The sequence below is a fragment of the Nematolebias whitei genome, chromosome 3 (genome assembly GCF_014905685.2).
Source record: "Nematolebias whitei isolate Nwh7 chromosome 3, NemWhi1, whole genome shotgun sequence".
Classification (NCBI taxonomy): Eukaryota; Metazoa; Chordata; class Actinopteri; order Cyprinodontiformes; family Rivulidae; genus Nematolebias; species Nematolebias whitei.
Window position 1 is genome coordinate 20,310,428 of NC_056500.1, and position 18,404 is coordinate 20,328,831.

Sequence of the window (18,404 nt, forward strand, 5' to 3'; positions counted from 1 at the left end):
AATATTATATCCATCTTTCATTGAAGATTTATTCAAAGTTGTAACTTTGTGTGTAGGACAGTTTAATTTTATTTATTTTATTTTTTTCATATATGATGACGCACAGTACAATGTAGTGTGATACTTTGATATGGTATAAAGTTTATTCATTTTAAAAAACAAAACGAAACAATTCCATAAACTATATAAAAAAAATACCAGATTTAAAATTAAAGGCAGGAGAAAGAAGAAAAAATCTTATTATATCTGCCCCTTTTTTCAAACAGTTCAATCATAATAATTTTCAAGTAACAGAACAAAACAAATAACTAATTTTTCTAATTCTAATACAAAACACACTAAGCTACTTTTTTTTTTTTTTTTTTTTACAATCCAGCTTTGATCTTTTTCTTAAATGTACACATTGACTTGGCATTTTTCACATCACTCTCTAGACCATTCCACAATCCAACTCCTTGGATTGAGGTAGACCTTCCCTTCAGACTAGTTCTGAATTGTGGTTTGACAAATATTTCTGTCCCCTTAAGATTATAACAACTTTGTCTTTTAACAAAATGTTATGGTCTCCTTGGGAAATTGTTTTGATTCAGTACTGCAATGTGAATTGGCTTGAAAATGTTTCTGGTCCTGACTAAAAGTTTAAGGTAACAACTATGAGCAGAATATTATTTAAGTTCATGACAGTTTCAAACCACTAACAGCAGCCCGGTGTGAACGTTTGATTGTTTCATATTCACATCTTATTTTAACAAATATTTATTTTAGTTCACGAGATCAGAATTTATTTGTTGCACCTCCTTCAAAAATGTGAAGTTCTGAGTTTGTTTTGGACAACACTTTTATGACTGAGCACTTGGAGGACCAGAACCTTCATCAGCAGGCAGGGTGCTGGGGAGTTTAAACTATTGTCATGTTGTAGAAGCCTTCATCTTTTCAGCTTCAATACAGACTTGGCTTTTAAAACTCACTGGTATAGTCCATAAATAATGTCTTGTTCTGTGTCTCTAAACACCAGTTTGTTTGGTTTTTTTGTCTGTGATCTGGTTCATACAATTATGTGCCAATCAAAAGGCAAGTTATATTTCCATTTGTAATCCTAGTTTTACAGTTCTGTAGTTGTTCTGGGCATGACTCATCTGCAACTCAAACATCGTTTTGTTTAGCATCAATACAAACAACTGTTTTATGAAAAAGTAAAGGGGATTAAAAATACCCGTGCCTAATTTACTCCAACAGATTTGTTCTTGAATGGGTCCCATTCTGAGTAACGGTTAGCTCGACTCCCAGTCAGAATTTCTCCCTGATTTTCCAAGTTAGGGCAACTTAATTAAGGTATTGCTGTCTGGCGCAGGTTAGACAATGACTACTTATAAAAACTCATCAAAATCCAACTTTAAAACACCAAATCTTTCCAAGTTGTTCTTATTTATTTGTAGACAACTAAAATAACCCTTTTGCTCAAAAACAAAATGAGAATTTTCATGAAATTTTTTTCATGAAAAACCAGTTAGTTAATTATTTGTATCATTCCTGCAGTATAATGACAGGTGGGTGGACAACTGCAGAGGGTTGTACTTACTCATTTGAAAGGAACTCGTACCAAGTGACATTTCCTGATTTTTTGGTGTCTGAACTGTTGCTTCTCTGCTTTGCTCTGCAAATGACAATTAAAAACGTTAACGCAGGGAGATTTCAACAGGAAATGGGTCCAAATATAAACCGATGACTAAGAGACAAACTTGTCAAAACCAAAGTTTACACAGATGATGAAAACAAATGCAATCTGACAGTATGAGCTGATTTGTGTTGCTGTGAACTTTTAAGGTCTCGCTTTTAGTGCTCGACAGATCCTTTCCAGGCACGGTGACTTACAGTATTACAGTTAAGGTCAGTGCACCAAGCAGACTCGTGCAAAATCACATGCAAAGATCATACATGCACACACACATAACCCCGTGTCAACACTTGGCTGCACTGAAGCTCTAAATAAAGATGTCTTTAGAACAGCAGAGGCGTGCAGACCTCCCTCCCCTGTTTACTTACCCGTGGTACAGCTTTAGCTCCTGCAGAACTTTCTGTACCATCAGCCTAAGACAAACAAAACACTGACACTGAGTGGTGGGAGAGGAGACCAGAGGACTGCTGGGAACTGGGTGTCAAATTGTGATTTACAGGAAACAAAGTCCTCCCTTCTGCTGCATCCACAAAACAATCAAGAGTGCACATATATTATAGATGCACACATTTACCAGAAGGAAAGGAATTGTGGGAGGGGGAGACTGCAGACGGATGACATGGAGAAGAAATGTCAGGCGTAGAGTGGGGAAAGCCCCCCTGTCATGTGGGAGTTAGGTAACAGAAACAAACTATGAACAAGAGCTGTGAGGATAATTTACAAAACATGTTGGCTGTCCTCTAAATCAAACCAGAGCTGCATCCCTTTTCTCTTTCAAGCATCATTAAAACCTGCACAGGAAGACAAATGCATCTTTTGGAAAAGAGCTCAGTATACTCCACATATTCCTTCCTCAGCTTGCAGACGATACTCACATATGGCTCTGGTCTTCAGTCGAGTGCAGGTTTTCTTCAGGGTCGAACTCCTCGGCCACTGGACAGAGAACCAAACAGGCTTGGTATGAAAATAAAGTATAAAACACGAGCTCACATGAAATACAGCTCTGTGTCGCCCCACCTCCTGCTGCCCTCGCGGCCTGTTTGGACGTCTGTACGACACGAGAAATGTGCGCCGCTCGGGAACATTCATCTGTGGCGAGGATGTCTGAGCGAGAGTACAGCGGCCTGCCAGGCACACCGGTGGTCTGAGAGAAGAATAAACACACATGATCATCTTGTGCACATCTGATCTGTTTTACGTCCACTTCCCAACATACAACAGATCCTGTATTGAGATTAATTTTGCTTACAGTTGGTCTTTATTAGCCGCTAATCTGCAGCATATTGAATCCCTTTTGGTCACTTTGGTCAGGACTCTCTCTAATTTAGCACAATACTTTAAATGATGCTTCCTCCTCTGTGCATGGACTTATTTGGTATCAATGTTTGTTGTATTCATCTTTTAATTTTATTATTTTTAGGTAGACACATTATGTTCATTTTCAAGAAAAAATGTTTGCATTTTGTAGAAAACCTTTTTGAAATCATGCTACAAAGTGCTTTAAGATGTGCTGTACTCCAGGTTTACAACGAGGAATGTTCAGAGGTTAAAACGTGGTGGGAAATGTTTTAGGATGAATGATCATGAACTTTAAAGCTTTGAACACGCTGGAGCAAAGTTCTATTTTAGGAACGGTAAGAAAGGCTCCAATCAATGCTCTCAAGCTTAAACCTAAATAGCCTCTTCAATCAACACAAGGCTGGTCATTTAAGGCTTTAAAACTAAGCAAAAAAATGTAAAAAATCTACTTTTAAAATTATAAACTTGCAGCTAAACTGTGATTTTGTTTTTTAAAGTAAATTTTTACCCGATGCAATGTTTAAAAAAAGTGATTTTTTTTTTTTTTAATCATAGCACTCATTTTACTCACTATCTTTGAGTCATACTGTTTGTTTAATCTCTTTTCATTAGTGAAAAAAAGTGCCATCTGACTGTGGTTAGGACGTCCATCAAAATGTGGTGCCTGGTGTTGTACAAACCGGATTCCAAAAAAGTTGGGACACTAAACAAATTGTGAATAAAAACTGAATGATGTGGAGATGGCAAATGTCAATATTTTATTCGTAATATAACATGGATGACAGATCAAAAGTTTAATCTGAGTAAATGTAACATTTTAAAGGAAAAATATGTTGATTCAAAATTCCACAGTGTCAACAAATCCCAAAAAAGTTGGGACAAGTAGCAATAAGTGGCTGGAAAAAGGAAATTGAGTATATAATGAACAGCTGGAAGACCAATTAACACTAATTAGGTCAATTGACAACATGATTGGGTATAAAAAGAGCTTCTCAGAGTGTCAGTGTCTCTCAGAAGCCAAGATGGTAAGAGGATCACCAGTTCCACCATTGTTGCGCAGAAAGATAGTGCAGCAATACCAGAATGGTGTTACCCAGCGTAAAATAGCAAAGACTTTTAAGTTATCATCATCAACTGTGCATAACATCATCAAAAGATTCAGAGAATTTGGAACAATCGCTGTGCGTAAGGGTCATGGCCGTAAAACTCTACTGGATGCTCGTGATCTCCAGGCCCTTAAACGTCACTGCACCTCAAACAGGAATGCCACTGTCAAGGAAATAACAGAATGGGCTCAGGAATACTTCCAGAAAGCATTGTCAGTGAACACAATCCACCGTGCCATCCGCCGTTGCCAGCTGAAACTCTACAGTGCAAAGAGGAAGCCATTTCTAAGCAAGCTCCACAAGCTCAGACGTTTGCACTGGGCCAGGGGTCATTTAAAATGGAGTGTGGCAAAATGGAAGACTGTTCTGTGGTCAGATGAGTCATGATTTGAAGTTCTTTATGGAACACTGGGACACCATGTCATCCGGACCAGAGAGGACAAGGATAGCCCAAGTTGTTATCAACGCTCCGTTCAGAAGCCTGCATCACTGATGGTATGGGGTTGCATGAGCGCTTGTGGCATGGGCAGCTTGCATGTCTGGAAAGGCACCATTAATGCAGAGAACTATGTTCAGGTTCTAGAACAACATATGCTCCCATCTAGACGTCATCTCTTTCAGGGAAGACCCTGCATTTTTCAACACGATAATGCCAGACCACATTCTGCAGCAATCACAACATCATGGCTACGTAGGAGAAGGATCCGGGTACTGAAATGACCAGCCTGCAGTCCAGATCTTTCACCTAGAGAGAACATTTGGCGCATCATAAAGAGGAAGGTGCGACAAAGAAGGCCCAAGACGATTGAACAGTTAGAGGCCTGTATTAGACATGAATGGGAGAGCATTCCTATTTCTAAACTTGAGAAACTGGTCTCCTCTGTCCCCAGACGTCTGTTGAGTGTTGTAAGAAGAAGGGGGGATGCCACACAGTGGTAAAAATGGACTTGTCCCAACTTTTTGGGGATTTGTTGACGCCATGAAATTTGGAAACAGATTTTTCCCTTAAAATGATACATTCTCTCAGTTTAAACTTTTGATCTGTGATTTGTGTTCTATTCTGAATAAAATATTAGATGTTGGCACCTCCACATCATTGCATTCAGTTTTTATTCACAATTTGTTTAGTGTCCCAACTTTTTTGGAATCCGGTTTGTACATGTTTAAAGAAACATATGAAATGTCCATCAAATCAAGCATTGCACTCAGTTTGTGCGATTTTTAATCCACCTCTCCCATTCTACTCAGACTGAAAATAAATGTTTGTTCCCCAATTGATGGAGCAGAAGTCACGTCCTCTCACAATTTTCACAAAATAAACATGAAGAAAATACTGATTCATAATGGGTTTTTTTTTTGTTTGTTTTGGCATAGTTTACGAAATACTTGTAGCAAGTCTAAAACTGAAGCCAACTGGTTCCTCTTTTGTTTCGCTTTCGTGTGAACAGCAGATGCAAAGCTGAAGACCATGAAGAGGGAAATGTGTCAGGAAATAGAAGGAGAAGAGGGAAGTCAAGAATGTAGAAGTGAGGGTGGCACCTCTAAATGTGGGGACAATGCCAGGCAAAGATAAAGAGCTGGCTGACATGATGCAGAGAAGGAAGGTAGATGTTTTATGTGTTCAATAGAACAAGTGGAAGGGCAGCAAGGCTCGCAGCATTGGAGCAGGGTTTAAACTGTTCAGCCATGGTGTGAAAGAGAAATGGAGTAGGGGTGGTCCTGAAGGAGAAGTTAGCAAATAATGTAGTAGAGGTGAAAAGAGTGTCAGATAAGGTGATGTGTCTGAAGGTAGAAGTAGAAGGTCTGATGCTGAATGTTGTCAGTGGTTATGCCTGACAAGTTGGATGTGATAGAGAGGAGAAAGATAGTTTGAAAGGATGCTGATGAAGTGAGAGAGAGTATTCCCAGGGAGGAACATAAGAGTGACCTATAAGAGTGGAGGAAGGAGTACGCAGTTCGACTACATTCTGTGTAGAAGAAGAAACCCGAGGGAGATTGGGGACTGTAAGGTTGTGGCAGGGGAAAGTGTGGCCAGACATTATTGGATAGTTGTGTATAAAATGACTGTTGTAAAGAAGAGAAAAATAGTAAAATAAGAGAAGACCAAAGGGTGGAAACTGAGGAAAGAAGAATGTTGTGAGAAGTTCAGAGAGGAACTGTTAATGGCTCAGGGTGAAAAGAGCTTCCAAATTACTGGACTGCAACAGTAAAGAGAGACAAGTAAGAAGGTACTTGGTGTGTCATCTGGACAGAGAATTGAGGATAAGGAAACCTGGTGGTGGAATAGTGAAGTGCAGGAAGCTATTCAAAGAAAGAGGTTAGTCAATAAGAAATATACCAGTGAGATGACTGAAGAGAGGATACAGGAATATAAGGAGATATACAACACAGAGCAACAAGGGAGGCATCAAAGGCAAAGCAGAAGGAGTTTGATATAGGAGGTTGGACACTAAAAATGTGAGAAGGTCTTGTACCGATTGGCGAGACAGAGGGATCAGGCTGGAAAGGATGTGCAGCAAGCTAAGCTTGTTAAAGATAGGAATGGCAATGTTCTAACAAGTGAAGAAACAGTGATGGGAAGATGGAAGGAGTACTTTGAGGAGCTAATGAGTGAAGAGAATGAAGGAAAAGGAAGAGTAGAGGTCATAGAAACTCTGGACCAATAAGTGGGAAAGATTAGTGAGGGTCAAGTTCAGAAAGCTCAGAATAGAATGGAGGAGGAGAAGGCAGTAGGAGCTGATGACATCCCAGTGGAGGTCTGGAAAGAGGGAAAAGCCGAAAGAAGAACTTAACAGCTGATGCAAAACTAAAATAAATAAATAAATAAAAATTCAAACATTTTTAGTTTTTAGTCTAAATATTAGTCAAGAATGAAATATTTTTTAAATCCCAAAGTTACAGTTTAGCAAAGGCAGAAGATAAGTTTTCCTTAAAATGTTAGTTTCTGAATAAAACATTTAAACAACTCTTCCACTGGTAACAAATCCTAAAACAAGCAAACAATTCCTGCCGTGAGTGGGAAGTTGAGAAGCAGAAGAGAAAAAAAAAAGAGACTGTTGGTCTGACTTATTTTCAGGTTGATTACCTTCATGCTGGAGCCATCGGACTCCTCTCCGGTTGATGCAGAGCAGCTGTCAGACTGCTGCAGGGTGGACTGGAAAAGACTACTTTGCTGCTCCTCATCATCGCTGTCTATGGCTATGGTGTCCAGACTCAACCTAACAGCAACACACACAGACAGGATTAGGCTCCGAGGTAAATCTGTACCCAGCCAATCTTTAACATCCAGTTGTTGCTCATCTTACCTCCTGTCAGAGCTGATGGGTGACAGAGGGACCCCCCAGCTATGCCGCCGAGATGTCGACATGGATCTGACCAGAATAGGTAAACTGTCCAGGTCTGGCTCTCCATCTAAATCCATCATTGCTTGGCCCTTTATCTCTTCAAGTCCTGTTGTTGCTTCGACAGTTTCTAAGGATCCCAGCTCTCCATTTTGAGTAAACATCAAGTTAAAATGTAAAGAAGGGTCAGCGGAGTCACCACCGTCAAAGAGACAACCTGAGAGCAGCTCAAGACTGAGCTGAGTGACGAGGTCAGAGGGAAGTTCCTCCGGAGGTTGTGTGCAGAAGGGAAGTGATGTTGCATCGACATGCGTGCAGTGTGTGGTCAGAGCGGTCTGCGTAGGCCGGTCAGTGATTGGACTGTCTGTGTTTGACAGCAGCTGTGAGTCAACAGGCTGCTGGCTGTTTCGCTCTGTTCTTTTAGTGGTTCCTGTTGATGCAGGGGTCTGTGAGGTCAGCGTGGCTCCCTCCAGGTCTCTGAAGTACTCAGAGTCTGTGAGAGAGGGACTAAGGCCTTGCAGGTCTTCCACACTGCTGCCCTCCTCCACAAAGGGACAGTCGTAGTCGCCGACTACAGAACATGTATCCTGAAATTATGAGAAGAGAGGAAGATGAGATTAGACAAACTGTTCAATGAATGGAGACAGTAAGGGGATAAAGCAGGTTCTTGATGCCGTCTTTCAGCTCATGTTTGGCTGAGTGACATTAAATTTATATTTAGGAGTAAATTAATACATTTTTTATTTTTATTTTGGGAGCTATGCTTTCACGATTAACAGTTTTGGATCAAGTGCAATGGTACCAAATAAGATGTGTTCGTCTCCTAAAGCATGAGCAAAACATTTGTCCCACTTAGTGGTTGGTTTGTTGCAAGGACCTAAACACAGCCACAGACCTGAGAAAGATTTTAGAAGCATGGTTTAAGTAAACAAAAACTGAGCAAACCTGAACGATACATAACTGGAAACAGACAAGAGCGAGCTCAATCAGGGGATCCATAAATGTGGGATGGGTGATTAGTGAGTGAGAGCAGGTGTGCTGATTATATATGAGACACAGGTGAGACGAAGCTGAAAGCATCAACAAGAACTGACAGAGACTTAATAAACAAATAAAAATAAATGTTTCAAATCATAAGCAAACAGAAAATAATCAAACAGGAATCATTTTAAAACACTGAATCTAAGAAAAAGTGAAAATAAAACGTTCTGTGGATGAGAAGTTAACAGTCACTGTGAAGCCAGCAGTTTGCTGCTTTGAAGTTTTGAGTTTGGGTTTTTGGCAGCTTTGGCAGCTTTGGCAGCAGGTTTTGGTGCTTTTGAAAGCAGAAGTGACATTAGGACGAGGAGGCGGGCTAGAGAATCCTAAAACACATACGGAAATAAATATGCACCTTTAAGACCTAATATCTATTTAATTTGGGAATCATTTAACACAATTACTGATAGAACACTGATTTTAAGAAGTGAAACTGACTTGTGAAACAAAAACACGTCTTGTAGGAAAAATGTAGTGACTCAGTATTTGATGACGATGATAAAGGCTGATCATGAGAGTCAGCAGCAGAGATCATCGGTAATCTGCTCTCGTTTGAATTTCTGGTTCACTACACTAAAACCGTCCATCCATTATCTTTTACCCGCTTCTTCCATTTTGGGTCACGGGGCTACACTAAATCCATCTAGTATAAATTCCACATTGGTATTAATAATAAAAACAAAGACTTTATTTAACAAGAGAACTTGCATTTTCTTCAAAAATGCAGTGCTGAAGCTGAAACTGAACATTTAAAGCTAAAAGAATCACCAAAAACACCAGCTATAAAAAAAAAGCCCAATGCTAGCCGAAAGAAGTGAAACACTAACTAAAAGAAGCAAAATACTAGCCGTAAACTAAAACGGCAAAAAGCTAACAAGAGCTGAGTGTAGAAAATCATAGTTTTGCAAAACATTAGCTAAAAACTAAAAATAGCAAAAGGCTAGCTAAAAAAATTAAAGTTGAAAGATAAAAGTAGCAACAAAAAAAAACCTAGTAAAAGCAGCAAAACAAACAACAAAAGGCTAGTTGAAAGCTAAAAGTAGCATCTGGATTTTTTGATCTATTCATTTATTGGATGGGGAGAGAAGATTGTGAAAACAAAGTTTATCCAGATGTTGCAGACACGTCTTTACCTGGTCATCAACGTTGCTGCCGAAGAACTCATCCTCTGTGATGGAGGCCGGGGTTAATGAGGTCGAAGACCTTTTCCCACTGGGAGCAAGGGGCCGGACGCCGAGTTGCCCATTGGGATTCCCACAGGAGTGACTACATGAATCAGATGCTGGACAACAAAGGATTTATTGTTAGTTAATTATTAACAATTCTATAACAGAACACCAGAAGGGATTAAAAGAGAAGCAGACAGGTTGCTGACTGGATCAGCCGTACAACACCTGTGTAGTCAGTTTGAATTATTCTGTGCACGGTGAATGAAAAGCCCCACCGAACACCCTGCTCCAACCTCTGGCTGAAAGCTTCTTTACATTTCCAATACATAAACAGATTCATGATGCCACAAACCAGTGTCACCACTGGCAACCAGTATGTGGGACAGCGATAGTCTCCATGTGAAGAGCAGGAGTTTATCTGAGCCTTTAGCAGCTCGGGATGTGTAAACAATGCAAAAAAAAAAAAAAAAAAAAGAAACCTGTAAAGATTCAGTGTTTATGAAGGAACTGTGCACAGGAGAAGTTAATGTGGTGTTTGGGAAAGCTCACTCATCATTTTACCACTGACTATAAATAAATCATCAGTGTCTGATGGTTTCTGCTGGTTCAGACCATCTGAGAAGGACAGGTTTGCATCTCCAACGGATAACCGAATCTTAAAAAACTCTGGCGTAAAAGACAGCAGACAGTACGCATTTCTCCAAGAATTGTTAGGTTTTTTTAATTTTTATTGCAATGCATTTAAACTGTTTCAACAACAAATCAAGCTTTGGACGTGAGCAACATTGTTGTCGTCACATCCACCCTCAGCTTCACAAGAACCCAGAAACAATAAACTTTCTTTTTAAGACAAAAAGTAGAAAATTGTGTTAATGCCTTTGTCAAACTACTTCAACAACCTGAACTAATTTAAAGCTAAAGTTGCAACAAAATCGAGCCTAAAAGACAAACTAGCCTATTTTTCAGACTATAAGTTGCACTTAAAATCCTTTAATTTTCTCAAAAATCAACAGTGAGTCTTATAATCAGGTGCGCCTTATGTATTAACTCTGGTTGTGTTTACTGACCTCAAACTGATTTGATGTGGTTATTGTGAATGAGTTGAATAAAGTTTGACTTATCTGACTGTTTTGTTTCACCTAGTGCGCCTTATAATCCGGTGCACCGTATGTATGAAAACAGACCTGTTCATTGATATTGCGCCTTATAGTCAGAAAAATACAGTAACTGCAACTTTGCTTGCAGTTTCAAAAAGCTTCTAAATGCATGGACTCTTGCACTGTTTAAATTACCCAGACTATTGTCATTTTAATATTCCTTCCTCATTATGGCCTTACATTGGTCATAAAACCAGTATGTTGACATGACTACAAAGCGTGGAGGTAAAACACTCGTAAAGCACGACAGCATGAAACATAAACTATCCAAACTGAGGTGCACGGATGGAACTGCTACTGCTGTACAACATCTGAATGCATCTGTAAAGGAGGAATGTAAAAGGCACTGAAATCTGGTTCAGTTTTCAGCCTGCTATCAGTCCGCCAAGACTTTTGGAGAACGAGCAGACTCTCGACTGTGATGAACTTTCTTCTCCTTCCCAAATGCATCCATTCTGGTGACATTTGTTGACTTTCAGAGGCACGTTAGAAAAAAGTGAATCTGACTGTCAGAAATGTGCCAGCTGCTTGGAACAGGGTTGTAAATGTTACAGCTTTAACACGTACTGTCCTAAATGTTACAGATCAGGTTGTGGTGATATTCAGCAGCACTGAATCCTTCCAGGCCCACGCTCTCCTTCATGGTCTGCAGCAGGAACTACAGTTGGTGAAAATGTTGGTGGTGGTGTCCACAAATCTCACACTTGGTGTATGTGTTGTGAATTCATCACAGCTATGACCACACGAATGTTTAGCACATCTGCAAAATTGACTGAATTGCAAGCGATTTCAGATTATTTAATGTTAAATGGCTCTGGCAGCCATCTTGAATTGGGTTGACTCCAAATCCATCCATTTAACCGTTTCTTCCTTTTCGGGTCGCGGGGGTCACTTGCGCCCATGTCCAGCTATCACTGTGCAAGAGGCGGGGGACACCCTGGACAGGTCTCCAGTCCATCACAGGGACACATAGAGACAAACGAGACAAGCAACCATTCACTCTCTCACTCACACCTAGGGACAGTTTAGAGTTACCACTCAGTCTAACATGCATGTTTTTGGTCTGTGGGAGGAAACTGGAGTACACGAAGATAATCCACAAATGCACGGAGACAACATGCAAACTCCACCCAGAAAGGCCCCCGGCCAGGAGTTAAACTGGCGACCTTCTTGCTGACAGGCGGCAGCACTCCCAACTGCACCACCGTGCCCCCCTACTTGGCAACCCAATTTTATGAAATAATGTTTGTTATGCCCAGATACAGCCACACATTAAAATGGAAGTCGGTGCCTCGCACGTATTTTTCAAGTTGTCATGTTCGCAACATCCGCAGACGGATGGACTGATGGGTGGACAGACAGACGGAAAGGGTGGACAACAATGTAGACATTTTAACAGCCTCCAGTAACTACAGGAAATATTCAGTTACATCTGACTGTCAGCAAAAGGTTTTTGAATAACTAAATGTAGCTCATAGTTTTATTAAAGTGATGAGTCTGAACCAGGAGTGGACTGCTAGTGATTATCTGCCAGTGTGTGTCAGAGTGGAGCTGTTTGTGTTGACGTGAAACCTCCGAATGACCACTGAGGCCGCTGCCTTTATCTCCATCTGCCTCAGGACTTTAGTCTCTCCTCATTCCTAAAGTCAGCTCATGCAAGTTTAAAAAACACAACATGGATGTTTTAAGACACGCAAACCTCACAGAAACCCTAGAAAGCTCCCAACCTTCTTGTTGTTCTGAGCTGCCTCAGCTAAATTCACACAGACTCAAACGTCAATGCTGCTGTATAATATCTGATACCTTTAAATGACTTACTTAGTGTTAAAATAAGTGAAGTAACATAACGAGGGTGTGAAAAACAATATATAAGATATATTCTGAAAATAACACTTGCACATGTTGCAGTTATTTATATCAGTGGTTCCCAACCCTGGTCCTTGAGGAACACCATCCTGCAGGTTTTAGTTGTTTTTCTGCTCCAACTCAACTGATTCAGAGACAGACAGACAGACAGACAGACGTATATACATACACACACACACACACACACTCTATATATATATATATATATATATATATATATATATATACATACATATAATATATATATATATATAATTACTTCCTGCTATTACTTCAAGTTCTGCAGAAGCCTGTTTATCACCTTCTTCTTCTGCTTCTTCTTCTTTTGGTTTTTCCCTCTTCAGGGTTGCCATAGCGAGTCATCCTCCTCCATCTCACCCTGTCCTCCACATCCTCCATCCTCACTCCAACCACCTCCATGTCTGTTAGACAGCTTGTTAATCACCACTTTATTTAAATCAAATCTATAAAAGCATGGAAACAACTAAAACATGCAGGATGGTGTTCCTCAAGGACCAGGGTTGGGAACCATTGATTTATATTATTGTACAAGGCAAAGACAAACAATTATGGTTTTGCCCATGTTTGTGTGCGTTTGTCTGTTAGCAAATTACCTCATAAATTACTGAACAGATTTGAATAATACCTACAGAAAGTAATTATTGGATGGTCCTCTACAACTGATACATTTTTTATTTTCTTAAGAGCATAAAATGACTATACCTCTGTGAATTTTACAGATACTGAGATAAAATTTGGTGTGTTAGATGAGAGTGATTTAGAGCACATGCTTCAAGCTCTAACATAATTAGCATGAGAATGCACATAAAGTTACTTTTAAAGTTTGACTAAAATACCTATAACTTTTTCATTTCTCAACATGATTTTAGACTAAAACTCCAAACATGAAAGGCAGCGGGCGATATGCATTCCTTCAGGAATACAAAGTCTTTATATATGTTCTTGAAAAAAAAAAGTTGGTTTATCAGGATTAAACTTTGTTGACAAATAATATTAACAACAAATTCCACAAAACAGTGTAAGTTGCTGGTGGATAAGCTCGGAGGCCTCGTGTCCTGCAGCCATGTAAAAACGCAGAAACTCAGCGATGATATAAACCTGCAGAAACCACTTCTGTCTTCTTCCCGACAGCCAGAGAAGCTCAGATATAAACACACAGACGGGCCAACGGTAGATCCAGTTGTCTATATCATTAAATCACCGGCTGAGGCTGCAGGGGTGGCAGTGTCCTCAGTGGATGGGGAGTCGGTTTGTGTCCCAGTCCCACTTGTGCTGAGTGTAAACTCAGCCTCTGCAGCAGCTGCTTGCTGCTGTCCTGTGGAGTCGCTGTGGCCTTTTATGGTTGGACTTTCATTTCTTTTGAGGAGCAAACATCAGTGTGTGTTTGTGTGCTCAAGGTGTGTGTGTTTGGGCCATATTTGTTTTGGCACTGTCACCATCAAGCTCATGTTGGACTCTTTTTACAGTTTGACAGAACAAAACAAGGATGGCCTCCCTCTACTACTGAAACTAGTTACTATTAACAAATAAATAGACAAATTGCATTTCCTGTGAAACTGCAGAGTGAATGCTTATTGCTGAAGAGCTTGCTGAAAAAACTGCTGAAATTAGCTAAAAACATGCTGAAATGCAGCTGAAATTGAAGAACAAGCCTAAATTAACAGAAGAAATAAAGCAGAAAGAGCACATTTGCTGAATTAGGTTTAAATAAGCTGAAATGAGCAAAAAAAAAATTGCTGAGAAGTAGCTGAAAAGGCAGAAAGAAGCTTACACTATCAAAATGAAGCAGAAAGAGCTGAAATGATCTAAAAAATGTGGAATTAGCAAAAAAAAGCTAAAATTAGAACAAAAGAGCTAAATTTTAGCTGAATTAGCATAAAAAGCTGAAACTAGCAGAAGAAAGCTGAAAGGAGCATAACAAGCTGAAACAATATAACTTACCACGAAAACTTGAATTTATCTGAAAACAGCTGAAATTAGCTAAAAAATTTCCTGATGCATGCTCAATAATCCAGGTAGAAAAATCTAAAAAAGTTAAATCTGGTCCTCTGGACATTCAAGAAAAAACAAAACAAAGCAAATCAACAAAAAAATGTAGAAACGTTTCGTCTCTCATCCGAGAGACTTCCTCAGTCTGAGGAGCCGCATTCAGCTCAGTCTCCCAAATAGCACCATCTCAGAGTGGATCAACCAGTTTTGCTGCATCGTTCCTCTCCTGGACAGAGAGGAACGATGGTTTGAGAGAGGAGTAAAGGAGGCCATCTTTGTGAAAAGAAATCGTCCATCGTTAAACAGGGGTGGAGGCCTCCGGGTTCAACTGTCCCCCTCTTACAATGCTGTGATTGCTAGTATCACTCAGCCCTCTGTGAACAGTAAACAGCCATCAGTGTGCTAATGACCCATTGTTAGGCTGATGGTCCTTCTTGAGCATGTGATCAGCTGGTTTTGGTTGTCAGCAGCAAAACTGGTTGATCCACTCTGAGATGGTGCTATTTGGGAGACTGAGCTGAATGCGGCTCCTCAGACTGAGGAAGTCTCTCGGATGAGAGACGAAACGTTTCTACATTTTTTTGTTGATTTGCTTTGTTTTGTTTTTTCTTGAATGTCCAGAGGACCAGATTTAACTTTTTTAGATAGCTAAAAAATTGCTAACAAAGTAGCTGAAAAAGTAGAACAATCTTAAATTAGCAGAACGCAGAAAAAACACGCTTACTCAATTAGTCTGAAAGAAGCAGAAATGAGCTCAAAATGTGCTGAAATTATCTGAAAAAAGCTGAAATTAGTTAAAAAAAAAAACAGCTGAAAGTAGCTAAAAAGCAGAAAGAAGCATAAAATACCAGAAGGAAGAGAGAGCACAATTTTGCTGAAAGTTGAAATTAGCACAACAAATGTGGAATTAGCTGAAAAGGCTAAGTTTAGCATACAACCATATAATAGCTGAAATAGTAGAAAAAGCTGAAACTTGGAGAAATAGGCTGAAAGGAGTGTAACAAGCTGAAATGAGAAAGAAAGAAGTTAGAAGCACAAAAATGTTGTAGTTAGCAGAAAGAATCTGAAAGGAGCACAAAACAGCTGAAACAAACAGTTGAAATTAGCTGAAAAAAGTTTAAAATTGCACAAGGAAGCTGAAAGAAGCAGAAACAGAACAAAATGTGAAAGGAGCAATGAAAGGTTGTAAACACATCTAAAGATGTCAAGGATGTAAAATGAGCTCAATTCATTTTCTATGAGAAAAAAAAGTGGCAGAAAAGGCTAAATATTTTAAAAAGCTAAAGCTGCACCAATACCAAAAGCCATAGCAGGATTGTCCTGAAAGAGCTGAACGTTTTGATAAATTTGTTGAAATAGCTTGAAAACTGCGGGACAAGAATCACACTGAAAAATGTACAGAAGAAAAATGGATCATAATAGTATGAATGCTTCATAAACATCCACACACTTAAACATTTAAAGGCTGATACTTTATTGATTCATTACACTTGTGCATTATGCTTTACCTACGTTGTATTAGTTTCATTTATTTGGTTATTATTGTTTCTATTTTTCAGAGTTTGAATTCTACAACAATAACCTCACATTTTCTGTCTGCTCAGCATCTGTCGTATCTCCATTTAATTTGAAACAATAAAATGTTATTGACTTGAAACAAAAACTACTTGAAACAATGTGACAAATTAATACAATTTTAGCTGTTGATAAAACACAAAAGTATTAAAACTGTTGATATCGTTTGCCTCAGTCTGAGGCACCTCAGCACCTCAGACTGAGGAAGTCTTTCGGATGAAAGATGAAACGTTTCTACATTTTTTTTGTTTTGCTTTGTTTTGTTTTTTGAATGTCCAAAGGACCAGATTGAACTTTTTTAGATTTTTCTACCTGGATTATTGAGCATGCTTCAGAATGCAAGACAACGTTGAGAATGTAAAGTTTAAAAACAAATATTGCTCATTTGCTCTGCTACAAAATTCAAAGGACTTTGGTTATGTTATTCCACTTTGGTCTTAAACTACTTGTCATTTAATTCTGCCAATTTCTATAAACTTAGGCTGTTGATTGAGGTATCCACAACAGGTAAGATAGTGACTGTTCATATAACTTCATCACAGAACTCCAGTTCAAAAGACCTGAGCTATCAACTTAAACTGCAATTTATTTATTTATTGAAACTGACAGTATGCAGTTTTGGAAAGAGGCAAACTTAATTTATCTTGAGCCATCTAAAAACACATCAGCACCTTTCTATAAAACAATCTGTATATCTGAAGGAACCTTGTACTCTTTGAGTGTTTTATTAGAAGCTTACAGTTCACTATAACATTACAACTAGTTTGTATATTAAGCCAAAAATATGTTGTTCTTTTAAAGCAGCCTTTACAAAACATTATGGATGCTGTGCAGACAACACACAAATGTATCTACAGCAGGTAAGATATTATCAATTCATAGCCTTTCCACAGAACCCCACTTCCAAAGAGCTGAACTATCAGCTGAAACTTTGTTTTTCTCTTAACAGTAAACCCGAATGTTGTGTTCCTTGTTATACAGTTCAGTCTTTAGGTGTTTTTGAAATTAAAAAAGAGGATGCTGACCAAATATGAAACAAGTGAGGTCACATGTTTTAGCAGCTCATCACAAGAGGAACCTGAGCTTCATATGATAATCGGACTTTTCTAACGAGTTGTTTCTCACATGTATGGTCACACCTTTTGGTTTGAGACAGACGAGCTGCCGGCCCGCAGCACAACCCACACTGAGCACGACGGTGATCATTTCTGGGTCGACAGTGTTTGGTGCCAGCACGACACAATGGAAAGTGCAGCTTGTACGGCACATCTGACAGATGCCGCGTGCAGATAAACCCAGATCAGTGTCAGGTCTGTGCAAACATCACAACAAACTGTCAGGTCTTTGATGGGAAACACTGAGCTGCACAGATGAAGCGATGCCTCGTGAGAGAGACAACAGGGGTCCAAGAGGCAGAAAGATGACTCCATTTCAAAAAGTCATAAAGGTTTTACATTTTACACACAGGTCCAAACGTCTCACTTCACTCTGAGACAAACTTCCACCTGACAGGCTGCAGCCGTCACCCACCACACCACAACCACGTCAAAAAACAGCAAGCACTGCGTGTGAGTGGGCGCCGAAGAGAAGCAGAGACTAAAATATCAGGAGATCTCAGGGGGGCCGTGTCCTGTCCTGCTCCCCCCCCAAGCTGGTTCAGAACCTGCTCAGAACCTCTGACTCTGGACCAAGACGTGAAAGCAGATTACCTCTCTTGAAGGACCATCTCTTCATCCAGAGTTTAGAGAAGGACGGCCAGGAGTGATTGAGAGGCGAGTCGGCCATGCTGCGCAGGGAGGAGGCCAGCTCGAAGTGGAGCTCGCTTGCAACTGGGAGCTGTGGCATCCAGCGACAAGAGGAGGGAGGGAGGGAGGGAGGGGAGGCGAGGCGAGAAGCTCAGAGCTGCTGGTTGGGGGTTTACTTACAGCAGGGGAAAATGAAAAAATAAAGAGTAGGTGTGGTGAAGGGTTCAAACAAGAACAAGTGACTCTTAGAGAAAGAATATTTGACTGTTTTCCTTTGGCAGCTGCTCTAACCCTGCTGGACATCTACGACTCACTGAGTGTTGGAGTCAGCCCAACTCAACATGGCCGCCACAGCTAATTCAATTAACAAACACAAAAATGGCTACAACCTTGTCATTCTTATTAAACTCAAATTTAGTGTGG

At 39.8% G+C, this 18,404-nt stretch overlaps 1 protein-coding gene across 1 annotated transcript in view; it reads right to left on the reverse strand.

Annotated features, from left to right (window-relative positions):
- arhgef18b (rho/rac guanine nucleotide exchange factor (GEF) 18b) overlaps positions 1 to 18,044 on the reverse strand; it is a 55,755-nt gene extending 37,711 nt beyond the window's left edge. The window contains exons 1-9 of the mRNA XM_037698313.1: positions 17,946 to 18,044; positions 9,593 to 9,741; positions 7,386 to 8,008; positions 7,166 to 7,298; positions 4,589 to 4,610; positions 2,693 to 2,830; positions 2,551 to 2,608; positions 2,044 to 2,088; positions 1,580 to 1,654 (exon numbers count right to left, since the gene is read on the reverse strand). Of these exons, the coding sequence (XP_037554241.1) occupies positions 1,580 to 1,654; positions 2,044 to 2,088; positions 2,551 to 2,608; positions 2,693 to 2,830; positions 4,589 to 4,610; positions 7,166 to 7,298; positions 7,386 to 8,008; positions 9,593 to 9,741; positions 17,946 to 18,021 (1,319 nt within the window). The 5' untranslated portion in view covers positions 18,022 to 18,044. The remainder of the gene's footprint in view (positions 1 to 1,579; positions 1,655 to 2,043; positions 2,089 to 2,550; positions 2,609 to 2,692; positions 2,831 to 4,588; positions 4,611 to 7,165; positions 7,299 to 7,385; positions 8,009 to 9,592; positions 9,742 to 17,945) is intronic.
- Between the last annotated feature and the right edge of the window lie 360 nt (positions 18,045 to 18,404).